The following is a 23407-nucleotide window of genomic DNA, read 5'->3' as shown; positions in this document are numbered from 1 at the left end:
TGCTATTAACAATGCAAGTGGACTTAGCATAAGCAGCACTAAACTTCTCTTCCCCTGCAGCTCTCAGCTCCTTGTAAAATCTACTTGACACTCAACTGTATCTCTCAACTTCGCAGCACAAGAAATCTGGGAAAAGCCAAAATTTATTGGGGGGGGGACAAAAGCCCCAAAACAAGGGACACATTTTAAACATTGCTTGTATAATCTTGGAAAGTTGCTAATATAAAATTCTGTGTTACCACCATACATTTCACTGCCAAGTCTTGAGCCCTGTGCAAAACAGTCAGAGCAACATGTCACTATGCCAAATCAGCTGTTTTATGAAAGAGAGGAAGACTGAAACTTAAATGGCTACCATTTAGTGAATTGAGTTTTCACCATAGCTATCAACCTCTTAGCATAAAACACCTGGACAAAGCCAGTAATGGGGGAATACAGCCCTCAAACATATTCAGTAAATTCAGTTCTCACCACAGCTCTCAACCTTAGCACAAAAAGCCAATAATGGGGGAATACAGTCCCAAACATAGGGACAGATTTCAAATATTCATCTTATAAACTTAGAAAATTGCTAGAATAAAAGGTTTTGTGTTACTATGTACTTTCTGAAGAATATGAAGTTTGAAATTCAAATGCCTGTCAATTTTATTTAACATTTGTTAACCAGGAAAGTCTGACTTGGAACAAAAGCCAATTTTCAGCAGAGGCCCAGGGAGAAATACTGCAGACACATGTCTTTGTAACAAGGGAGAACACCACAGCAAACCCAAACACACACAGGGAGGACATGCAGACTAAAACAGAAGGTACCCCAGCCAAGAATCAAACCAGAGAACCTCTAGGCGTGAGGCAACAATGCAACCACTGCACCATCAACTATCTAAGCAATTAAAAATCTAGAAACCACAGATTTTATGATGAACAGAACAGAACAAAATATGAGGCAAAAATCTGCAAATGTTTCACAGATGGTGGTGGGTAGGGAATTCAGGCTCTTGTTACCTGAACCCAGGGTACAGGGTTCAAGCTTGAGGTATTCCCTAACCACCACCAGGTATCCTGAGTTCTCTCTATAACTACCAGCATCACACACACCATATGATCAAAGCAAAGAGAATTAAATAATGTTGTTGTATAATAGCAATAACCCATTTTAGCTATAGATACTTGCTGTTTTACTATGCTGGATTTACCCATGGTTGTCTTTGTTTGGTCACTCGAAAACCACACCAACTGTGGGTAAATCCAGCATTACCCACACCCAGGCATGGGTTATTGCTTAAATATATAACATATGATCTCTATTTTACTAAACTCTATATATTTTACACTGTTCTAAAGACGTCTGCTTGCAGTAAGATGAAAGCACTCAATTATTACATATTTTTGTCTGTCAGCTTTTGTGGTTATTGGTTTTTAGATTACTGGTTTCTGTTTACCTGACCATCAGTGGAAGAGTTTCCATTTTTAGCTATAGATACTTGCTGTTTTACTATGGTTTCCTGCGCCAAACTGAAATTCTCCCATGCAAATATATTATAGCTGAATGAAGGCAGCAACGAGATACCATTCAACCTGCAGGGAGCTATAGAGACCCTAGCTTGTAAAGATTCTAGCTGTGCTAACCTTACCCTCCACGGAAAGCCTTTGTACTAATATTATCACCATCATACAGATATTAATGTAGATAATAATGAAATGTTGCTACGAATGTTTGTCAAGACTAATATTAGTGATAAGAATTTGATAATTTAAAAAAGTGACTTCATGACCATTTTTGGGAGTCATCAAACCTGTATTATAGTACTTATGGTAACAGTTGTAAGCAGTGGCCAAAGAAGGCTATAAAGTCACCAGAGGTTAGACTGAAGTCCTGGAATTTGACCAAAGTGAAAATACAGGAGTTCAAGGAAAAGGCTCAAGGCTCTATCACCTCTGGAAGAAAACAAAATAGATGGAACTGAAGATGAATGGCAATGTCTCAAAATAGCCTGGGCAAAGATGATGAAACAGATGTAGCTGAGACATATAGGGAAATAAATAATTAAGGAAAGCTGGTAGTGAAATGCAGAAGTCCAAAAAGTTAACAAAAGAAAGTACAAGAAGAAGTGTGAGTCAGGCAGAGCTTTCATGTCATTTGCAGCAGGTGCCCTAGCTGCCAATCAGACTCAGGTCTCATCATAGAGCATTATTTTTGCCAAGACAGCTGGCAACCTACTTAGCTTTAGTGAAGACCATGGTTACTGGGAAATGGGGAATTGACATTTAAGTGGAAAGTGGAAAACAGTGTTTGTATCTGAGTGGATGTTGTCATACAGGTAGAAAGGAACTGCAGCAAACTAATCAGACAGTCGGGATTCACTTACTTCTCATTTAGGAGGGGATTCTTTGATGTTATTCTGATATTCATACTTTCTGTGTGTTTTTGTGCATCTGTAATGAACTTTCTTTCCTTCCGCAGTCTACCGCTAACGTCTATACTATGAAAACCATATATAGCCAATGTAACTGGTTTTCACTGCAGTCTAGTTTTGCAGAAGTAATTAGACAGCCCTTCCAAAATACCATACTGGCAGCAGTAACACCAGCATTTCCTCTGGCATCAAAAAACAATGCTTTAAGAAAATTAGTGCTGTAATATTAACACCAGGCTGGTAAATACTGTATAGTATTCCATGATTTTCCATTAAAGACACTGGCCATAAGCCTAATTTTTGCAGCAATGCATTTTATTAGCAAGGATCATTTCAGCTTTCTTAAAAACCTGTCACACATCTGAACTAACATTACTATGTTTGCTACTGCAAAAGAAATAAGTCTGGGTCTGCTCTAAAGAAATCAGCTATTAAAAAGGCAAAAAAAAAAAAACCTCAGGATAACACGGTGCATATAAATGTCTCTCCTGCTCTTGTGCTTCTCTCTCTCTCTGCATTCCCTTAACTTAAAACGTCATTACACAAATCTCATGCAAGATGCTACTCATTAATAATGTCCAACATGTTGTAAAAAACAGCAGCAGCTACTCGAACCATGTTGATTTCAGAACATAGATAGCGAGATAGCAGTAGCTTTAAATATTACCAATGTAATGTTAGAAACTATCAAGTCACTTAAAACTTATTGTAATGGGTTTGCTCTTCTCTAAACAAATGCAAGCAGACATATGCAGACACACAGTGATGTTATTTTAATTTCTAAACATGCTACAGTAAGATGATATTTTAGTAACTGCAAAAACGATGAGCTTAATTAGGTTCCAGAAAGCATTACAGCTAACTTTTACTTCTCTTATATTTCACATATTTGTATACTCACAGATACATACACACACACACACACACACACACACACACACACACACACACACACACACACACACACACACACACACACACACACACACACACACACACACACACACACACACACACACACACACACACACACACACACACCTTACCTGATGCACTGGTTTCCAATACCATTCAAAGTGTCCTGCAGAGGTTGCAAGCATGGCCAGGCTAGGGCTGGTAGATCCAAAACAAATTAAGTCCCAGTGTCTCGCGGAAGTTGCAAGCATGGCCGGGCTGGTTTCCCCACGAGAAGAAGGCTCAAACACCGTACTCTCACGGGAGGACTCAGAGCAGGCTCCAGCCTGCGGACGACGCAGTCCAGAGTTCTTCTGTGCTATGCGGTCATCACCACACAGACTTCTGGACATCTGCAGGGCAAGATGCCTTTCCTCCTATCAGGACTGCTGACACAGCAGTCAGTCTGGAGTTGTGAGTTCCCGGAACTCCAAGTATGCATGCGATTATGTTTTTTTACTGATTTGTATATACAGGTGGAGGGGCTGCTGATTTGTATTTTGCTTTTACAGGTGGAGGGGCTGCAGTCCTGCAGTCCTATATCACGAGCCACCCCTGGTGACCTCAAACAAACAAAGAAATCCTTACAAGAGGAAGTTTAAAGATGCTGCAAGATGACTGGCCACCAGCTTTATGCCACCTCAGTTTTCCTTATGTGAGCATTCATTTTTATTACAATGCATTTTCTAGCTAAATCAGACAGTAAATCTTAGAAAAGTTTAAAGATTTCTAAAGTTAATTCATCAGTAAAAGTAAATGTTATAGCTATGTCAGACAGTAGGTGGGAAAACAGTTTAAAGACTCCTACAGTAAAAGCACCAGTGAATGTGTGGTTTATAGTTAAAAATTGGGTAAAGCATTCTAAAACAAAAATTGTCCCAGACGATATCCATGTGAGTTACGTCTGTTAGGTGAGACAGGAGGTCTGGAATTGGATCCAGAATCCATGGAGGGTACAGTAGATGAGGCCAAAGGAAGGGAAACAAAATCTGTTGAGGCCAATAGGGGGCAATGAGGATGACCTCGCTCTTCAGTTGGGATTCTTTCTATAGAAATTTGGGAATTACGGGAGTTGGACAGTAAGCACAGAGGTGCTCTGGGGGCCAATTGTGAAGGACAGCATCTCTCTGTGACTCCCCTGGTGGGGGGCTCAGGGCAAAGAACCTACTGTATTTGTTGTTCAGAGGTGATGCAAATAGGTTGTGGTTGACCCCATTGGTAGAAAATCATTTTCACCACCTTCTTGTTGAGAGACCACTCATGAGGTAACAGAATGGAACTGCTCAACTTGTCTGCTGTCATGTTGGATTTCCCAGGAATGCATGTCGCTATAAGAAATCAATTTGAAGAGATTGTCCATTGCCACACTCTCATTACTTCTCGAGACAAGGGTTAAGATCTGGTTCCTCCTTGCTTGTTGATGTCCCATACCACAGACATATTGTCAGCCTGAATTGCAATAGTCGAGGAAGGGAGAGATATTGGAATGCCGGCAACACTAGGAATACTGCTCTCATTTCCAGCACATTGATATGCAAGTTGGCATCTTCGCTGGACCATGTGCCTTCAGATCTGATGAGGACACTCCCAGGGGTCTCAGATCTGAGGGATCTGAAACAGTGGGTCAAATCAGAGAAAAAGAGACCAAGCAAGAAATGGATAAATGTTAGCTCACAGATCTGGTGGGTCAGAGCTAGGAGCACCCCCATCTAGATCTGAGCTCTGAGAAATTTTCTAATAATCCTATCCACATCAGCTTTGGATAAGCTTCTAGAAGACTTAAGAGAAGAAGTGGACAATTGAGGTCTGGAATGCCTGTGGGAGAATCCCTCCAAAAAGGGTAAAGGGAGACACAAAGTAACTAGATCCAGTAATTGCAGAGGAGTTTGGATCTAGAGAGCCTTAGAATTAGAACCAGTCAGATCCAAAGTTGTCAGATCCAACTTTTTTAGCATCTAGTAGGAGGCTCCAATGAAGGAGTCAATGAGGAAGAGTGGTCCAGGGAAATTTTGCGTGACTCTTTATCCTTAGAAGCAGAGTCTGGCTTCACCTTGTCAGTTTTTTTGGACAGGGTTTGAGCCCCAGCTACAGAAGCAGAAGAGATAGAAGAAGGAGGCCCTTCAGCACTAATTTGTTCCTATGGTCAGTAAGAGCTCTGGAGTTGAATCCAGAGCAAATAGAACAATCTGCATCAAAGTGCGTGGGTCCTAAGCAATATACACATTCCCTGTGGGCACTGAGTTAGGGATTTTATGTCCACAAGTAATACACTATAAAAAACAGTAGGCTTGTTGGCCTTAACCACCAGGGAAGAAAAAATGTTTAAAAGCTAAGAAAAGGAATATTTTTTTGACAAAAAGAATAGACAGAAAAAACTGCCAACACTGATAGTTAAAAGGTACTCTAAAGAGTAAGTTTATGTTGAAAGAAAAAGAAGAGTACCGACAATGACATTTTAGAGAGGTACCCACAAATTGGTAGCTAAAAGAAGACAGGAATCTGCTAAAAAGAAAAAAAAATGGTAAGGGAGATAGGAGAATTGGGATTAAATATAATAATAATAAGTTTCAAAGATGTTACAAAGAGAAAGATATTACTCTAAAGGTTCGAAACAGACAGGATCCACGTCTGAAGCTGAATGGCAGCAAATGAGATCTGAGGTATGTTAGGTTGGTGGGGCATCACGGGTAAAGTCAGGAGCTCAAGAGTTTTAGATTTGAGGATCTGGAAGAAGTGGAAATTTGGATTTGAGTCTTGGATCCAAACCCATCAGTTGAGGAATGAATGAAAAAGACATTAGATATTTTATTTTGCAGCTGTCATTTGCTGATCAGTACCAGCAGATTTTACTATCTAGCTCAAGACCCAAACTTAACAACTTAAGCAGGGGGTGCTTAACATTTTTTTAAGGCTGGGTCTTATGCCACTCTAGTACTTAAATGATTTTTTATTTTTCTGAATATCGGGACATAATCACTGCACTCCATGCACTACAAATGGGTTACGAATGGCAACCAAGTCATAATCCTCTATATTATTTCCCCTCTCCCCCCAAAAAAACTTTTCCAATCTTTCTGCATATTTGGATACAGCAATATGTGTTGAGTATACAGAGAATTTTAGACAGCATTAATATTTTAAGTACTTGCATTTTTTATTAAAAAGGCAGAAATAACTTCTTCCAGCTATTAATTTTAGTTTGTAAGTCTGTTAAAATGGTTTAACTTTAATACTTGCAGTTTTACTTAGTTCTGATGTTATTTTAATTCCTATATATACATACTCGTTAACCACAGAAAAAGGAAAAAAGGTCATTTTTGATAAAACATTTGATGCTTTTCCATTTAATGAAAAAAAAGAAGTTATGTACTCACCATAACGTTCCATCTGAGTAGGTAAACGTCATTTGTCAGCAACCTGTGGGTATCGGATCCATATCGGATCCGAGCCGGCAGCTTCAAACAGCTAAGATCCGAGCTCCAAGCTCCTCCCCCTTGCCCATAATCCCCTGCTATCCCTTTCTGACCTCAGATCGAGTTTGCTTAGTAACACAGAGTATTACAACACAAAGGATCACCTGCACATCCTAACCTAGAGTTATCCGGAAACGAAGGGCAAGGAATCCTTTTAGTACGCACTATAGGTCAGGGGGATGGTGGGGGGGGGTCGGTTGCTGACAAATGAAGTTTACCTACTCAGATGGAATGTTATAGTGAGTACATAACTTCTTTATCTGAAGTAGTTAACTTCATTTGTCCATCAACCTGTTTGACAGAGTCCCCAGCTACCCAATCCTTGGGAGGTCCTCATGGAAGGATATTCCAGACCACTGCAGAGCCGAAGGATGCTCTCCCTCTGGAAATTATATCCAACTTGTAATGGTTAATGAACGTATGAGATGATGCCCAAGTGGCTGCTGAACAAATGTCATCCAATGACACTCTGGACCAAAAGGCAGGAGAGGTAGAAATCGATCGAGTAGAGTGGGCGTGGGCTCCTTCGGGTTCAGGTCGGCCAGAACTCTTATATGCAAGAAGTATACATTGGGAGATCCATTTGGACAATGTAACTTTTCATACTGTTTTTCCCAAAGAGGATTTAGCAAAGGATACAAAGAGTTGTTCAGATTTCCTGTGGTCAGCGGTCCTGTGCAAGTAGAACCTCAATTGCCTGTGTACGTCCAGAGAATGTAACTTGTATTCACCCTTGTTCTGATAATTTGGAAACAATACTGGTAAATTAATAGATTGATTGATATTGGGCTCCGAAGCAACTTTGGGCAAAAAGGAGGGATTGGTCCTGAGAGAAACTCTATCTTTATGGAAAACCAAGTATGGTGGTTTGGCGCAAAGAGCTTGAAGCTCCGAAACCCTTCTGGCCGAAGTGATGGCAATAAGAAAAGCCGTCTTCCAAGATAAGTATTTTAGATACACCGAAACTGCAGGCTCAAAGGGAGGAGCTGTCAGAGACTGGAGAACAAGAGTTAAATCCCATGGAGGAACTGCATCTTTAACAGGAGGCCTCAAGAGGAAAGTGCCTTTTAAGAAGTTCTTGCATAATTTGGAAGAGGCAAGGGACCGAGACCACTTCCCACATGATAGTGGGAGATTGCAGCTAACTGGACTTTGACCGTAGAGGAGCTAGCACCCTGGTCGAATAAAATTGCCAAAAATTCTAGCACTGCTGGTAACGGAGCTGTAAAGGGGTCTAAGTTTCTGTGCTCCACCCAAATTGAAAAGCGTTTCCATTTGTTATTATAAACCTTTCTCGTAGAAGGCTTGTGAGCGGTTACTAGAATAGCCTTAACAGAGGACGAGATACTGGGAGTCCTAGCTATTACTGGAATTGGATCAACCAAGCTGTAAGCTTGAGGTTGTCCAGGTCCAGGGTTGTTAATCCTAGTGAGTGAGAGATCAGATCCGGAGTGGGATCTAGAATCCATGGGGGATTCACTGGATGAGACCATAGACATGGGAACCACGCTTGACAAGGCCAGAATGGGGCTATGAGGATCACTCTGCTCCCCAACTAACGGGCTTTCTGCAAGAATGTTAGCATTAGGGGAAGAGGTGGATAAGCATAAAGTAGACTGGATGGCCAAACATGCACCAGAGCGTCTCTGGGGGATTCCCCCGGTGGGGGAATTAGAGCAAAGTAGTCGCTGCACTTTGCGTTTGAAGGAGACGCAAAGAAATCGCAGCAAGGTTGACTCCACTTGAGGAAGATTTGCTTCGCTACTCTCGGGTTCAGAGACCACTCATACAGTGAAAGGATGGTTCGACTCAGCCTGTCTGCCAAGATGTTCGACCGGCCCGGAATGTGCGTCGCTATGAGAAAGTGGCTGCTGGAGATCGCCCATTCCCAAACTCTCATGGCCTCTCGACAAAGTGGGTAGGATCTGGTTCCCCCTTGCTTGTTGATATACCAGACTACTGACATGTTGTCTGTCTGAATTGCAATTGTCCCCAAGGGAAGAAGGGCTTGGAGTGCTTGCAACGCCAAAAGTACCGCTCTCATCTCTAGGACATTGATATGCAACAAGGTCTCTGAATGGGTCCACATGCCTTGGACGGTTCTGCCCATACAGTCCCCCCCCCACCCGAGGCGGGAAGCGTCCGTGGTCACTGTGGTTAGAGGAGGGGACATAGAGAAGGGGCGCCCTTTCTGGAGGTCCAGGGACTGGAGCCACCAGAATAGGGCTTTCCTGCAAACCCTGTTGAGGGGGATGGGTGAACTCAGTGGATGTTGCAGGATGGACCATTGAACCTGCAAGGTCCATTGTAGTACCCTCATGTTCAACCGCGCTAAGGGTAGCAGGTTGATTGTTGCCGCCATGGAACCTAGAGCCCTCCGCTGGAGGAGCCGGGGAGTGTAGAAGGGCCAGCATATGGAGGTTTAGTGTTTGAAGCCAGTCCTGAGTTAAGAAGACTTGCAAAAGGTTTGTGTTTAATCTGGCCCCAATGAAGTCCAAGATCTGGATTGGTTGAAGAGAAGATTTTTTGATATTGATTGTGATTCCCAGTCGGGAGGCCAAGTGGAGGAAGTAATATCTGGCTGAACACAGTAGATGCCTGGTGGGGGTGGTGAGGAGCCAGTCGTCCAGGTACGGAAAGACCTGTATTCCCTGGAGTCTCAGGTGGGCCACTACAACTGCCAAGACTTTGGTGAACACCCTGGGGGCTGTGGTGAGACCAAAGGGAAGGACCCTGAATTGGTAGTGGCTGGCTCCTAGCTGGAAGTGGAGAAACCTTCTGGATCGACTGTCCATCGAAATGTGGTAGTATGCATCCTTGAGGTCTATAGAGCACATCCAGTCATTCTCCTGTAGGAGTGGGAGAATGGATTGAATGGTGACCATCCGGAACTTTTCTTTGGCCACTGACAGGTTTAGAAAGGACAGGTCGAGGATTGGTCTTAAGTCCCCCGTCTTTTTTGGCACCAAGAAGAACCTGGAGTAAAAGCCTGATCCAGATTGGTCTGGGGGGACGTGCTGGATTGCTCTTTTTTCTAGCAACTGGAGTATTTCTGCAGCTGCTGCCTCCCTTTGATTGGGTGGAACATCGGGGAGGCTCCGGGGTTTGGGAGGGAGATTGAGAAAGGGGATCTTGTAACCTCTGGATATGATTCGAAGCACCCAGCGATCTGTTGTAATGGACTCCCAAACTGCTAGGTGCCTCGAGAAATGCCCCCCGACTGCCTCCAGAGTGGAGCAGTTGGGTAACCCTTCAGGGTTGCTGCGCGGGCCGATCAGAAAAGGGTTCTCTCGACCCGAAATTCTTCGGTCCCCCTCTGCCTCTGGGCCGGCGTCCACCCTGTCAACCTCTGCCTTTGAAGGACGAGGGGTCCGGAGCAAAACAAGACTGTTGAGACTTCCAGAACCACATCTTCTTTTGTCCCTTTTGGTTCCTAGAGAAGGACCTCTGGGGAGCAGAGAAGCGGACTCTGACGGCAGACAATGCCTTCATGTCTTTCTCGCTCTGGACCAGCATGTCGCGTACGGTCTTGCCAAATAGCGAAGAACCGTCAAACGGGGCATTAGCGAAGGACACCTGGAAGGGTTCTGCAAAATCGCAATGGCCGAGCCAAGCATGCCGTCGTAAGACAATGCCCACTCCGCTAGCTCTAGCGGCTCCTTCCATAGCATGGGAGAGGAGCCGCATAGAGGTGTTCGCAATGGATTTGAGAGTGGCCATTCGGGTTGAGAATACTTTCTTATCCTCGGCCGACATGGACTCTGGGGGCGACCCGGCGTATTCTTTGATGAGATCCCGCTGTAGTCGTATCATGTGTGCCATATAATTCAGCGACCTTACAGAGAAGGTGGCTGAAGCGAACATCCGCTTCCCCAGGCGGTCCATCGTCCGAGACTCCTTGTCTGGAGGATGGATCAAGGAGCTCTCCTGGGCTAGTTCTTTTCTGGTGGCGGCTGCCACCAACATGGCATCTACAGGAGCACCCTTGTTCCAACACATCCTATCAGAAGGTGTACTGAGAATTTTATCTGGTCTCTTTGGAATGGGCTCCACAGTGTCCGGCTCCTTCCATGTCCTCGTAGTAATCAGGTCTACCAGGGGATCGGCGGGAGGGGGCACCCAAGAGGTAGATGGGCCTGCGTCAAACACCTCCAGAAACACAGACTCATCAGAGGAAGGTTTTTGGGCTGACCACCCCCCCTAATTCGAAGCATTTCCATGATGTCTCCGAAGGAGACGTCTTCGGGAGGTGACCTTGGGGAACCTTCCCCTTCCTCTAAGTCTGTGTCTTCTGTCAAGGACTCAGGTGAGTCCAAGTGCCTCCTCTTGCACTTACGTTTGTGAGGAACCTCCTCGGGGGGGGGGGGGCTGTCTGAAGAGGCCTCACCAACCACATCCTGTTTCTCTAAGGGAACTATCTGGGACATAGGCACAGGCTGTCCCTGGGGCCGGGTGATGGAAGGTAGGCCCGTCTGAGAGGGAGTGCATGGGTGAACCGTAGCAGGAGCCTGGGGCCTCGAATCCCTCGACAATACCCTCTCCACTACATCGAATGCTGAAGGAGAACTGCTCTCTCTGGGATCCGAGAGCAGTCCCCTTGGATCCGATGTGTGGATCGAAGCCGGCACCGAAGCAATCGGATCCGAAGGGCCAGTATGCTCCGACCGAGATGGAGCAGAAGACACACTGACACCTCCAGATCCGAAGCTCAGCTCTCAGCTCCGAGAGCTAGGATCCGAAAACGGACCTGACAAACTCGAGGGTGCTGTGGGCGCCAAAGTACGAGGTACTATCGGTGCCGACACACCCCCGGCTCCCATGCTACCTGGCTCCAAAGGCTCCAAACCCCGGAAGTGGGTCGGAGAAGGAGCAATCGGGGTGAAAAAGGGGGTCGAGCCCCCCCCCCCAGAGGGGGTGGGCAGGAGCACTCCCATCTGCAGCTGGGCCTGGAGGAACCTACGCATCATTCGGTCCATGTCTGCATCAGACAAGCTTCAGGTTGATCTAGAGGAGGCCATCGAGGTGGGCCAGAAGTGCCGCCTCGATGACCTTGAAGGCGGCCAGGTCTCCTCCTCCTCCGGCTCCGGGGAAAAATGGGGTGAATGGATCCGGGAAGGAGAAGGCCCGGAGGCCCTGGGAGAAGCTAACTGCTTGGCCGGTGGGGCCGAGGAGGAAGACTCGGCCCGCAGCTTGTGGTGCTTCTCTTTTCTCCTCTCCCACCTAGCTTCCCTCTCCTCCTGGCCTGAGGTGGGAGGGTGAGTCCCGTCCAAGGGAGCAGGGATGGAAGGTGGCACTGCCGCGGCAGGTGCCATGGAGAGAGAGGAGGACGAGGTCGAGTCCTGGGGCAACAGTCCCGCCAGAATCAACTTCGACCTCCTGTCTCTCAAAGTTCTGGGGTTGAAGGCTGCACAAATGGTGCAGCCTGAGGAGAGGTGGTCAACCCCAAGGCAGCTAACACACCGAGTGTGGCCATCCACTGGGGACAGCTTATGGCCACACTCGGTGCATTTAGAAAAGAAGGCTTTAGGGGCCTCAGACATGACTTGGGACAAAATTACACTAGGCCCAAAGACAGACATGCCTTCACATACACAGGGGGAGGTAATTTAACTAAAATTAACTACAAAAACAGTTAACAACTAGAAACTAACTAAGGAGCAACACACACACAAATTTTTACTGCTATAATAGAAAAAGAAAAGGATTTTTCTCACAAAAACGATCTACTCCCACGCCTGGAACTCATTCAGAGCTGCTGACTGAACTGCGGCAAACGAGATCTGAGGTCAGGAAGGGAGAGCAGGGGATTATGGGCAAGGGGGAGGAGCTTGGAGCTCGTTTCTTAGCTGTTTGAAGCTGCCGGCTCGGATCCAATATGGATCCGATACCCACAGGTTGATGGACAAATGAAGTTAACTACTTCAAATAAGAAGTTATGTCTTACCATAACATTCCATTTGTGTTGTAGATCCTCATTCATTCCTTACTGATAGGACTTCGGTTCCATCCTCGCAACCGACCTGGCCAATACACAAGCTTATGCCAGCCAAAAACTCTCGAGCTAAGTCCTACCCATAATGCCCCTTTTCTCCTTCTCTTCAAATTGAGTTTGCCTGCCCAGTATAAGACAGTGGAAATACTAGAGATAGTTGTGGCAATGGAGCAATCTGAGCAAATACCTTATTGGGCAGACAGGACCAAATGATCCACCAGGATTCATTAGGCAGGGGGATGGAGGGAGGGTACATAAGGAATGAATGAAGATCTACAACACAGATGGAACATTATGGTAAGACATAACTTCTTTATCTGATGTTGTAAATCTTCATTCATTCCTTACTGATAGGGCTGAATCCCCAGCTATTGCAACCTGGGTGGCCCTATGGAAGGATATTCCTGAGCACTATTGATCTGAAGGATGTTCTTCCCCTGGAGGCCATATCCAATTTGTAATGTGTGATAAAGGTATAAGGGGATGCCCAAGTGGCCACTGCACAGATGTCATCCATAGAAGCTCTGGAATGAAAAGGCACCGAAGTGGACACTGACCTGGTGGGGTGAGCTTTGACTGCAGCAGGCAAGGTTAATTGGTTTAGATGGTAGATAAAGGTAATGCAATCTCTTAGTCATTTTGACAAGGTAACTTTAGAAACAGCTTTGCCCAGTCTGGAGCCTGAAAAGACAATGAAAAGTTGGTCCGACTTTCTGAAGGGCTTAGTTCTGTCTAAATAAAACCGTAGCTGTCTATGCATGTCTAGCATGTGCAACTGGTACTCACCTCTGTTAGAAAAATTCAGAAAGAAGACTGGTAAATCAATGGTCTGGTTTAAGCTTGAATTTGAGACAACCTTTGGTAAAAAGGAAGGGTTAGTTCGAAGCGATACACTTTCCATGTAAAAAATCAAATAAGGATGGTTAATACTCAAAACCTGCAACTCTGATACTCTCCTAGCTGAAGTGATGGCTACCTAGGAGCAGGGTTTTCCAGGATAAGAACTTCATGTCGCATGTATCAGAAGATTCGAAGGGTGGACAGGTTAAAGTCTATAGAACCAAGGTCAAGTTCCATGGTTCAGTTGGTGTTCTAATAGGTGATCTGAGGTGTATGACTCCTTTCATAAAGCTCTTGCAAAGATGGTGGGACATAAGAAAAGAGTCGTTAGAACCGTTATGAAAATTGGCAATAGCTGCTAGGTGTACTGTAATAGTTGAGGCTGAGGCTCCTGCATGGAGAAGAGTCAACAGGTATTCTAAAACTCTATGAACTGGCATTGTGAAGGGGTCTTTTCCTTGTTGTTTAGCCCAAATAACAAACCTGGTCCATTTGCTGTGGTAGAGCTTTCTGGTGGAGGGTTTATGGGAAGCCAGAAGGATTTTTCAGACAGCAGAAGATAGGTTTATTTGCCTGGCAATCAGAGGAAGTGGAGAAACCAAGCTGTCAGCTGGAGGGTGTGAAGGTTGGGGTGAACCAACCCCTGCGGGTGAGATAAGAGTCCCAGGGTTGGGTCCAGGATCCACAGGCAGCGAATCAGGTGATGCCATAGGTAGCGGAACCAAAGCTTGATGGGGCCAATGGGGGCAATGCAGATAACTTTGCTTCTCATCTGTTGCACTTTATTCAGGAACTATGGGATGAGGGGAATAGGAGGCAAGGCATACAGGAGACCCGGAAGCCAATTGTGAGTCAGAGCATCTCCCAGTGACTCTCCCTGATGGGGAATCAGGGCAAAGTAGCTGCTGCATTTGTGGTTCAAGGGGGAAACAAAGAGGTCGCAGCAAGGCCAGCCGCAACAATGAAAAATTTGAGTCACTACTACTAGGTTAAGAGACGACTAATGAGGCATCAAAATGTTCCTGCTCAGTTTGTCTGCAGTCAGATTGGAGTTCCCAGGAATGTGCAGTGCTAGTAGAAATCAGTTAAGCTATTGCCCATTGCCACACCCTCAGGGCTTCCTAACATAAGGGGTAGGATCTGGTTCCCCCTTGCTTGCTGATGTACCAGACTACTGACATATTGTCTGAATGGATAGCAATTGTCCCTGACGGAAGGGTTGTCTGGAATGCTTGCAATGCTAAAAGCATCGCCCTCAGTTCTAGGACACTGATATGCAGATTGGCCTCTGAGGGGGACCAAGTGCCTTGGATGATCTTTCCTTGAAAATGCCCCCCCCCACCCCATCAGGGAAGCGTCTGTGGTCACTGTGGCCTTGGGTTAGGTGGGGAAAAAGGGTCAACACTACAAATCTTCTTCTGGCTTCATCCACCAAAGTAGATCCTGTTTGCAACTGTCTGTAATGTGGATCAGGTAAGACATTGGTTGTGTTATGAGAGACCATTGAGATGATAGTAGCTATTGGAGTATCTTCATGTGGAACCTTGCTAGTGGTACCACTGGGATTGTCACTGCCATAGAGCCCAACAGTGGCAGGACCTGTCTGGCAGGGTCCATGTTTCGGGATAATACTATCTGAAGCTGAGATCTCAGTTTCTGAAGTCTGCATAGAGGTAGAGAAGCAGTGCAGGAAGTTGTATCGAAATTTGACCCAATGAACTCTAAGGTTTGAGTTGGAACCAGCTTTGATTTGTCTAAGTTTATGGAGATTCTTAGATTTTCTGCCAGATTTTGAGTGTACAGTATGGCTTGGAGCAGTAGACTGACTCATGGTCAGGGCAGTAATAAGCCAATCATCCAGGTAGGGAAACACACAAAATCCTTGTAGTCTCAGGTGAACTACTACTACTGCCATGCATTTGGTAAACACTCTAGAGGCTGTGGAGAGACCAAAAGGCAGTACTCAGAATTGATAATGATTGGATCCCAGCTGGAAGATCATTTGTCCATTTTTATGTGGTAATATGCATCCTGGAGATCTATAGACCACATCCAGTCATCCTTCTCCAGAAATGGAAGAATGGACTGAACTGTGACCATCTGGAATTTTGCTTGTTTGACAAACTTGTTCAGTATGCTGAGATCCAAAATTGGTCACCAGTCCCCCGTCTTTTTTGGCACTAAAAAGAACCTTGAGTAAAATCCAGATCCTATCTGGCATGGTGGGACTAACTGAATGACTCTTTTTCTTAGTAGCTTTTGAATTTCTTGTGCTGCTGCATCCCTCTGACTGGGTGGGACACTGGGGATTCGTCTTATAGGCTTGGGGTAAATGTCGAAGGGGATAAGATAACCTCTGGCCACTATTCTCTGCACCCAGGAGTACAATGCCATCAATTGCCAGGCCAAGCTGTGCAGAGAAAATCGTCCCCCGACTGCCTCCAGAGGCAAGCAATCAGGCCGCTCCTCAGGAGCGCTGACAGGGCTGACCAGAGAAGGAATCTCTGGAGCCCTGGTTTTGTGGACCCCCTCTGCCACGAAAGTGGCATCTCCTAGAGGAGTTCCCCCTCTTCCCCGAGGGCATTGCTCACCACGCGTGTCACAGAAAGGTCCTTGGGATTTCTTGAACCAGTTTCCTGCCCCTTTCATTCCTACAGTAGGATTGCTGAGGGGTTGAAAAGGTATGTCCATGGTAGATAGGGTCTTTCTGTCTTTCTCACACCTGGCTAACATGTCCTTAACTTTTGGGCCGAATAAGGAGGATTCGTCAACAGGAGCATTGATGAAGGAGGACTTGAAGGGATCTGTAAAGTCACATAGTCGCATCCAGGCGTGACATCTCATGACAAAGCCTGAAGCGGCAGCTCTGGCTGCTCCTTCGGTTGTGTGTTCTATCAACTGCATGGAGGAGTTAGAGATGGACTCTAGGGTGGCCATATGAGAGGCGACCTTGTCACACACCTCATCAATTAGTACCCCAGCCAAAGTACCTGAAAGTTATGTGATCAAGTCCCTCTGGAGACTTGTAAAATGTGCCATGTAGTTCAGAGACTATATGGCGAAGGTCACTGAAGCGTAGGTCTGCTTCCCTAGTATGTCTATCATCCGGGACTCCCAGTTCAGAGGATGGACAGTGGAACTTTATTCCGCCAGTTCTTTTTTAGTGGTCAACACCACAACCATGGAGTCTACAGCCAAACCTCTGGACTAGTGTGGATGGTCTTCTGGTGGGGAAAGAATCTGTCAGACCTTCGGGGAATTGGCTCAGTGTTATCAGAAGCCTTCCAAGCCCGTTGCACATTGAGTTTAATCAACTCATCTGCAGGGGAGAGGGGTCACACAGGAAGTAGATGGCCGAGCACGGAAAGCTTGTAAGAATACAAACTCCTCAGTAGAAGGGTTGATGGGCTTCCAGTCACCCCTCTGTTTCAGGATCTCAAGTATGTCTCCAAATGAGACATCATCAGGGGGTGAATGTGGGGACCCTTCTCCCTCATCAAAATCTGTATCTTCGGTAACTGATTCCTCAAGGGAATCTATGTGCTTCCTCTTACAAGTTCTCTTTTGGGGTGACTCCTCGGTGGGATCTTCTGAAGAGGACCCCGAAGAGTGGGTTCCCTGGAGCAGGGTTTCCTGCCACTCCCATGCTCAGAGTCTCTGTGTAGTGGGCTGTGGCAACTGCATGCTAGAGGACAGCAAAAGATTAGGTTCTGATGTAGGAGGTGCCAACTGCAAGCTTGTAGAAGCAAGAGCCCTCTCCATCACCTGAAAAGCAGGTCCACCAGAGGAGGGATGGGACAACCTCGGAACCAGAGTCACATCTCATCCTGATGACCTCACCTCCAGGATAGGAGCCCCAAGAGGACCAGAAACTGACAGAGCAGCCACAGCCGTAGACAGTGTCTTAGAAAAAATTGGCGCTGAATTAAGGGTCATGGTGCCGACAGACCAGTCACGGTCCCAACTACCGTAGGGGTAAGGTAGGGCCATACCAACAAAGGTCCAAAGTTTACCACAGAAAGGGGAGGAAAAGAGTTGTAGACTAATAGATTAGAAGGAAACTATATTAAAAAAAAAACAAGGACCATAGATAGAAAAATATAGAAAAATATCCAAAAGTATTCAAAAATATATGTCACTAAGCTGAGAGTGCTGGCTTGGTTCATCTTGAAAAGTACATGGCAAAGGATATCTGAAGAGAAGGAGAAGAGGGGCACTATGGGTAGGACTTAGCTTGAGAGGTTTTGGCTGGCGCGAGCTTGTATATTGGCCGGGTCGGTTCTGAGGACGGAACCAAAGTCCTATCAGTAAGGAATGAATGAAGATTTACAACATCAGATTAAATGTTTTCCTTTTGTTAAGATGATGTCCTGTAATATTTGAAAAATTCTTACATTATACACAAGTATTTAGACTAGCTTAACCTGATGCAACAACCATATAACTCAGCCATTTGCAAGCCAAGCTGACAACAATTTTTTGTATCTGCTATACAGAAAACAAAGTGAACCACTGTTTTTATCAAAAATACTGTTAATAATTGTGCTAGAAATATAGATGGGGAGGACAAAAGGCACCCTTAAGTACACTGTAGTTGGGGGAATATATATTACTTGTAAGATAATCAAGTGACTTTTGCTGAAGGTGACTATCCCAGTTTAAGAAATATAAGAAGAAATATTTATTCATTGATAGAGTGGCAAAGACATGAACAGAATATAGAAAGAAATGATGGGGATGCAAACAGAGAAGACAGTCAAAAATTAAATAAGTAAAAGCATGAGTACATTACAAGAAAATGGGCATGTTAATAAATTAGTGAGGATTAAACAACTTTTTATTAATTTCCAAATGTAATAGAGTACTTTATTTATGGATCATTAAGTGATATCTGTCAAAGGAAGCTGCCACAATTTAAGACAGCCGAGGAGAACCGAGGAAAAAGAGTTATTCAATGAAAGGGTTGCAAACACCTGGACAGGATGTGGGCAGACATGATGGGGGAGGTATTTAGGAAGACAGTCAAAGAATTACGGCAACAGAGGCATTGCTACATTCAACCAGAATTGACATTTCCTCAAATTAGTGAGGACTCTTTAAACAACTTTTTATTAATTTACAATTGTACTAAACAGCAAAAATATGCAAATAAATATACCATGCATGCATGTATGAAAACTGTATAAAATTAAATATATAATTCAGAAGTAAGTGTAATATGTAGACAACACTGGTACATGATAAACACCATATATAATAATAGCTACAATAAGCAAGTCCTTCACAAACTCCTAAAAATGGGTCTATATCAGTTCGTCGAAACGGCTGATGCTCGAACACCATATGTTCCAACTGTGAAGTTCGAACACTGATTATCGCAAAGCCATGGAACACCAAATTCTTTCCCAGGGAAAGAATTCAGTGGGCCATTTCTGTGGCTTCGCGATTTTCAGGACTGTGGTGGAAAGTTACGGGTCGGATTCAGGTAAGTGTGCGATTGTGTGGACATTAGAGTTACGGTGTGGATGAGGTGGGTGCGCGATAGTGACAGACTTTAGGGTTAGGGCGGGACAGGTGAGTTAGGGCGTGGGTCAGGTGAGTGTGCAATAGTGACGGACCTTAGGGTTAGGGTTTGGGTTAAGGTCAGTGGATAGACAGTAGTGTATGTACAGTTCAGTGTAGGGTTAGATGTAGGATTTTAAGTGTATATGTGTGGATTGCTGTTTTTTTGGTGTGCTTGTGTTGTGTGTGTGTTTCTTGGAACAGTGATTTTTTTCCCTGGGAAAAAAATCGCTGCTTTAAGTCTTCGATGTTTTTGCACTTCGTGGTTAGAAGTTCGAACATATAGTGTTCGAACTTCAGCCGTTTCGGTGAACTGATATAGACCCCCTAAAAATAAATATATGTGCTACTCTGATCTTTGAAAACGCACATTCTTCTTTACTACTTTGATAAGTAAACAGAGTAAAGATTGATAAAATATACTATATTATTTCTACAAGAATATTGTAGGACTCTAACACCAAACTTTGAAATTTTACCGAAATGTTTTCTTACATAAGTAAGAAACTGCTCTGTGTAATAAATTAGACATTTTGCTTTGATTTGTAAAACAGTAAAAGTGAATACTGTTTTATACAGAAAATATTGTCATTATCCCCAGAACATTAAAAGCATGTCCCTGAAGGGCAGTTGATGCATGTGATTAGAAATGCTAGTGAAGTTAGATTAGACAAAAAACTGATAGAAAAAACTAACAATAGCTTTAGTGAAAGAGGATATTCAAAACACAAACTAAGAGATATGATATTAAAGAACTAAGAGACAAACAAATGCTAGTGTCTTCTAACAGTCAAAAAGTCAACTGCAATATCCCTATCTCATCCAGCATCTAGCATCTGTTATGCTATCATATTTTACTTTAAAATATACTGCTTATTGCAGACATTTAATATTAAAAAAACAGTGAAAACCTCTAAACACAGGATATAATTTAAACTGTTTAAAATTGTCTGAAAGAAGACAAAATGAAATTCTTTTTTCTTTTACTCACAGTTTGTACAGTATAAAATAAAAACATTTTCACATTATCACTGTTTCTAGCTTACCTCAGCATGTACACCAGCGAGACAGTGATAGTAACACTGGCAAACAGCAGTGTAAAGGGTGGTTCGCCATGTAAGATAATGAACTGAAACCAGTGGAACAGACGACTCCATGCATATACTAGCCCATAATAAGTATTCTAAAGTCTGATGAATGAAACAAAAACAAATTGTTAATAAACGTATACGTTGTCATGACCAGGATAGAATCTCTAGACAACATTTAATTTATTTAAAGTACAATATTTTGTAACCTGAATTAATCAATAATTTCTGAAGTAATAATAACCTGGATAAAATTTAAATAGCTCATTTTGGGGGAGTAAAAAGCCTTATATACTCATTAAAAAGTATACTTATTAGGTTACATGTCAGGTGCAGTAATTGAAATGCAATCAGTGGCTCTCTAAATATTGTAACACAGCAGTTCAGCACAGAGTCAGTGTACAAATGGCTGCATAACAGAGTTTGCACTTTTTTGTCACAGATGCAGCATTTATTTAAACATTTTTAAAACATATACAAAAATAACATTTCTATAATATTTTAGCAGAAGCCATAACATAATATGCTCCATGATTAATATACAGCCTGCTTACTTACTACCTCATTTATTTCATCTTACTTCACTTTCTTTACAAGTTCCACATTTTCATTAGTTATCCCCCTTATGCCCCCTCAAAATCCAAACAGTACTTCACTTTAATATTTTTATTCCATGAAAACAACCATTATCCAGTATTTTCTACCATATATTTAACAACAGCAGTCATTAACACAAGCCCTCATAACCTGCCCTAGTATATTTTTTTAAACTTACACTCTGTAACTTTCTCTTATATTTTCTTCATATTTGGTTTGCTGGTAAAACCAAGTGACACAAATATAATGCTGACAGCTACTCCTACAAAATAAATTAATTTATTCACTGGTTGGGGTAAGCCCTAATGAGAAAGCATATTTTCAAAAGGAAATCAGGAAGAACAACTCTATAACTTAGATTGAAGATTCAGACATACAAAAAATGTATATTTCCATAATTAAGCAGACCAAAAAATAAGGATATCAAAAATACAATTTAACATGAAAATGAAATAGGTGATGGAAATATCCATAGCACTGTAATAAATATCATATAATCTCATTGCTGCCATACTTCAGCATAGTCTAATTAGGAAATTTACACATGCTGCTACATATAATGTTCTTCACTTACAAAAGATGCCTAAATTATGCTGCTCAGTGTTATGAACGAATTTCAACTTCAAGATGAAGAAATGGGTTCATGTATTACTTTACTGGGTATAGACAAAGAAGTTGTATGTGAAAATTGTTACTAATTTGTAAATGCTAGTAAGGAGGAGTACAATTTCTTTCCTGCAATTAAATACCAGCCATAGTGGGTAATGACAGAGACAACATATCATGTTGTAAAATTGTTTTTTTTTTTAAGATTACCAAGAACTATAGAAGAATGCAATGTCATTTAGTTGCTACAAAATCCATATTAAAATCATTGTTAATTTCTGTTCCTAAAAGTCTTACAGGTAAGTCCATCTCATCTGCACTTCACTCAAAACATCATTATTATAAGGTTATCAAGGTTCAGCAGCTTGGATGGCAACATATCTGACACATCAGGACCAAAATCTGATTTAGTGGAAGTGCCTCTACATCCTTCCTCCGGCTGTTTCAGGTTAAGTGGTAAATTCAACACATAGGTTTGCAATCTGAAAAAAGTGGACACTGTAAAGTGATCATTAGATGACTTCCTATTATTGAGTCTCAGGAATTAGTATGGCACACCTTATTGACATAAGCAGTGTGTGGTTGGATGGGTGTCCAGTACTGACTACTGTATCACCTGATAAGAACAAATGTATAATGTATCAACAGCATGGTACAAAATATCATGTACAAACTACATTATACCACATAGCTGTAATTGTACCTGCTGTTTTTGCTGATTTCTTCCTCAATTACTAGCATAGAAAAATAAAATAAAAAAACAGTGGGGCATCATCAATGGGGAGCCTCATCATACACACACACTGGGGAGCCTCATCATACACACACACACACACACACACACACACACACACACACACACACACACACACACACACACACACACACACACGCGTGCATGCACAAAGACACACACACACACACACACACACACACACACACGTGTACGCACAAAGACAGACACACACACACGAGCACAAACGCGCGCACGCGCACACACACACACACACACACACACACACACACACACACACACACACATTGATATTACAACACACTGTTGGTGGATCTTGCCAAAAAAGTGTCTAAATTATATCTGTTGCTTACGAAAATGGTGTAATCAATATAGCTGTGTGACTGCATGATCCAGTAAGCTCAATTAATTAATGACAACTAAATTGTGGTGCACAATAAAAAAAGGCTATAAAAATGCAGATTCATGGAAGTTGCCTCTCAAAGAAGGGGGCTGTTTGCCTAGAATAAGTATTTTGGACAGTGTACTTGCACAATCAGATCTTAACAATAACCACTAGCAGGCATGTTGCTGAAGGTGCCTGCAGTTAATAATGAAGGTGTACAACTACAGGAATGTTCAACAGCAGCTTGGTGAGGGATTCCCAAGTGTTGAGAATGAGGAGAATAACCACCTGTGACTGTAACATCACAGATGGCCAGGTGTGGAAGGCTTTGTGGCCATAGCTAATAATGAAAATGTCTCAGCAGCGATTTGTGTAGTGTGTGTGTGTGTGTGTGTGTGTGTGTGTGTGTGTGTGTGTGTGTGTATAACAGGTTGGCAATTAAATATTTTTTATAAACATTTACTAACGCTAATCTACTCTTCATTATACCAGCTTCCAAAGTGATATACAAGTCTCCTCCTGCCATAGTAATTTTAATGCCTTAAATATGGCAAGTCTGCTTTAAACTTCCATGTTTAATTATTTGAAAACGTGGCTTGAAACAAAATTTTATTTTAACATAAAAGAGTGTTCTCATGCATCTTTGTGCATGCAAACACTCTTATGTAAAAATAAAACTTGATTTTAAGCATGATCCTTAATAAAAATTGCATCAAAATCTAAAATATAATATTTTTAGTAC

At 43.2% G+C, this 23407-nt stretch overlaps 1 protein-coding gene across 1 annotated transcript in view; it reads right to left on the bottom strand.

The window, feature by feature from the left end:
• The window catches only part of CFAP54 (cilia and flagella associated protein 54), a 2749537-nt gene that overhangs the window by 2543631 nt on the left and 182499 nt on the right, over positions 1–23407 (bottom strand). The window contains exon 8 of the mRNA XM_044087198.1: positions 20282–20425. Coding sequence (XP_043943133.1) covers positions 20282–20425 — 144 coding nt within the window. The remainder of the gene's footprint in view (positions 1–20281; positions 20426–23407) is intronic.

This window comes from Protopterus annectens, chromosome 11.part0 (assembly GCF_019279795.1).
Source record: "Protopterus annectens isolate FY-2018-M chromosome 11.part0, PAN1.0, whole genome shotgun sequence".
Lineage (NCBI taxonomy): Eukaryota > Metazoa > Chordata > Ceratodontiformes > Protopteridae > Protopterus > Protopterus annectens.
This window is presented reverse-complemented; position numbering and strand designations above follow the sequence as displayed.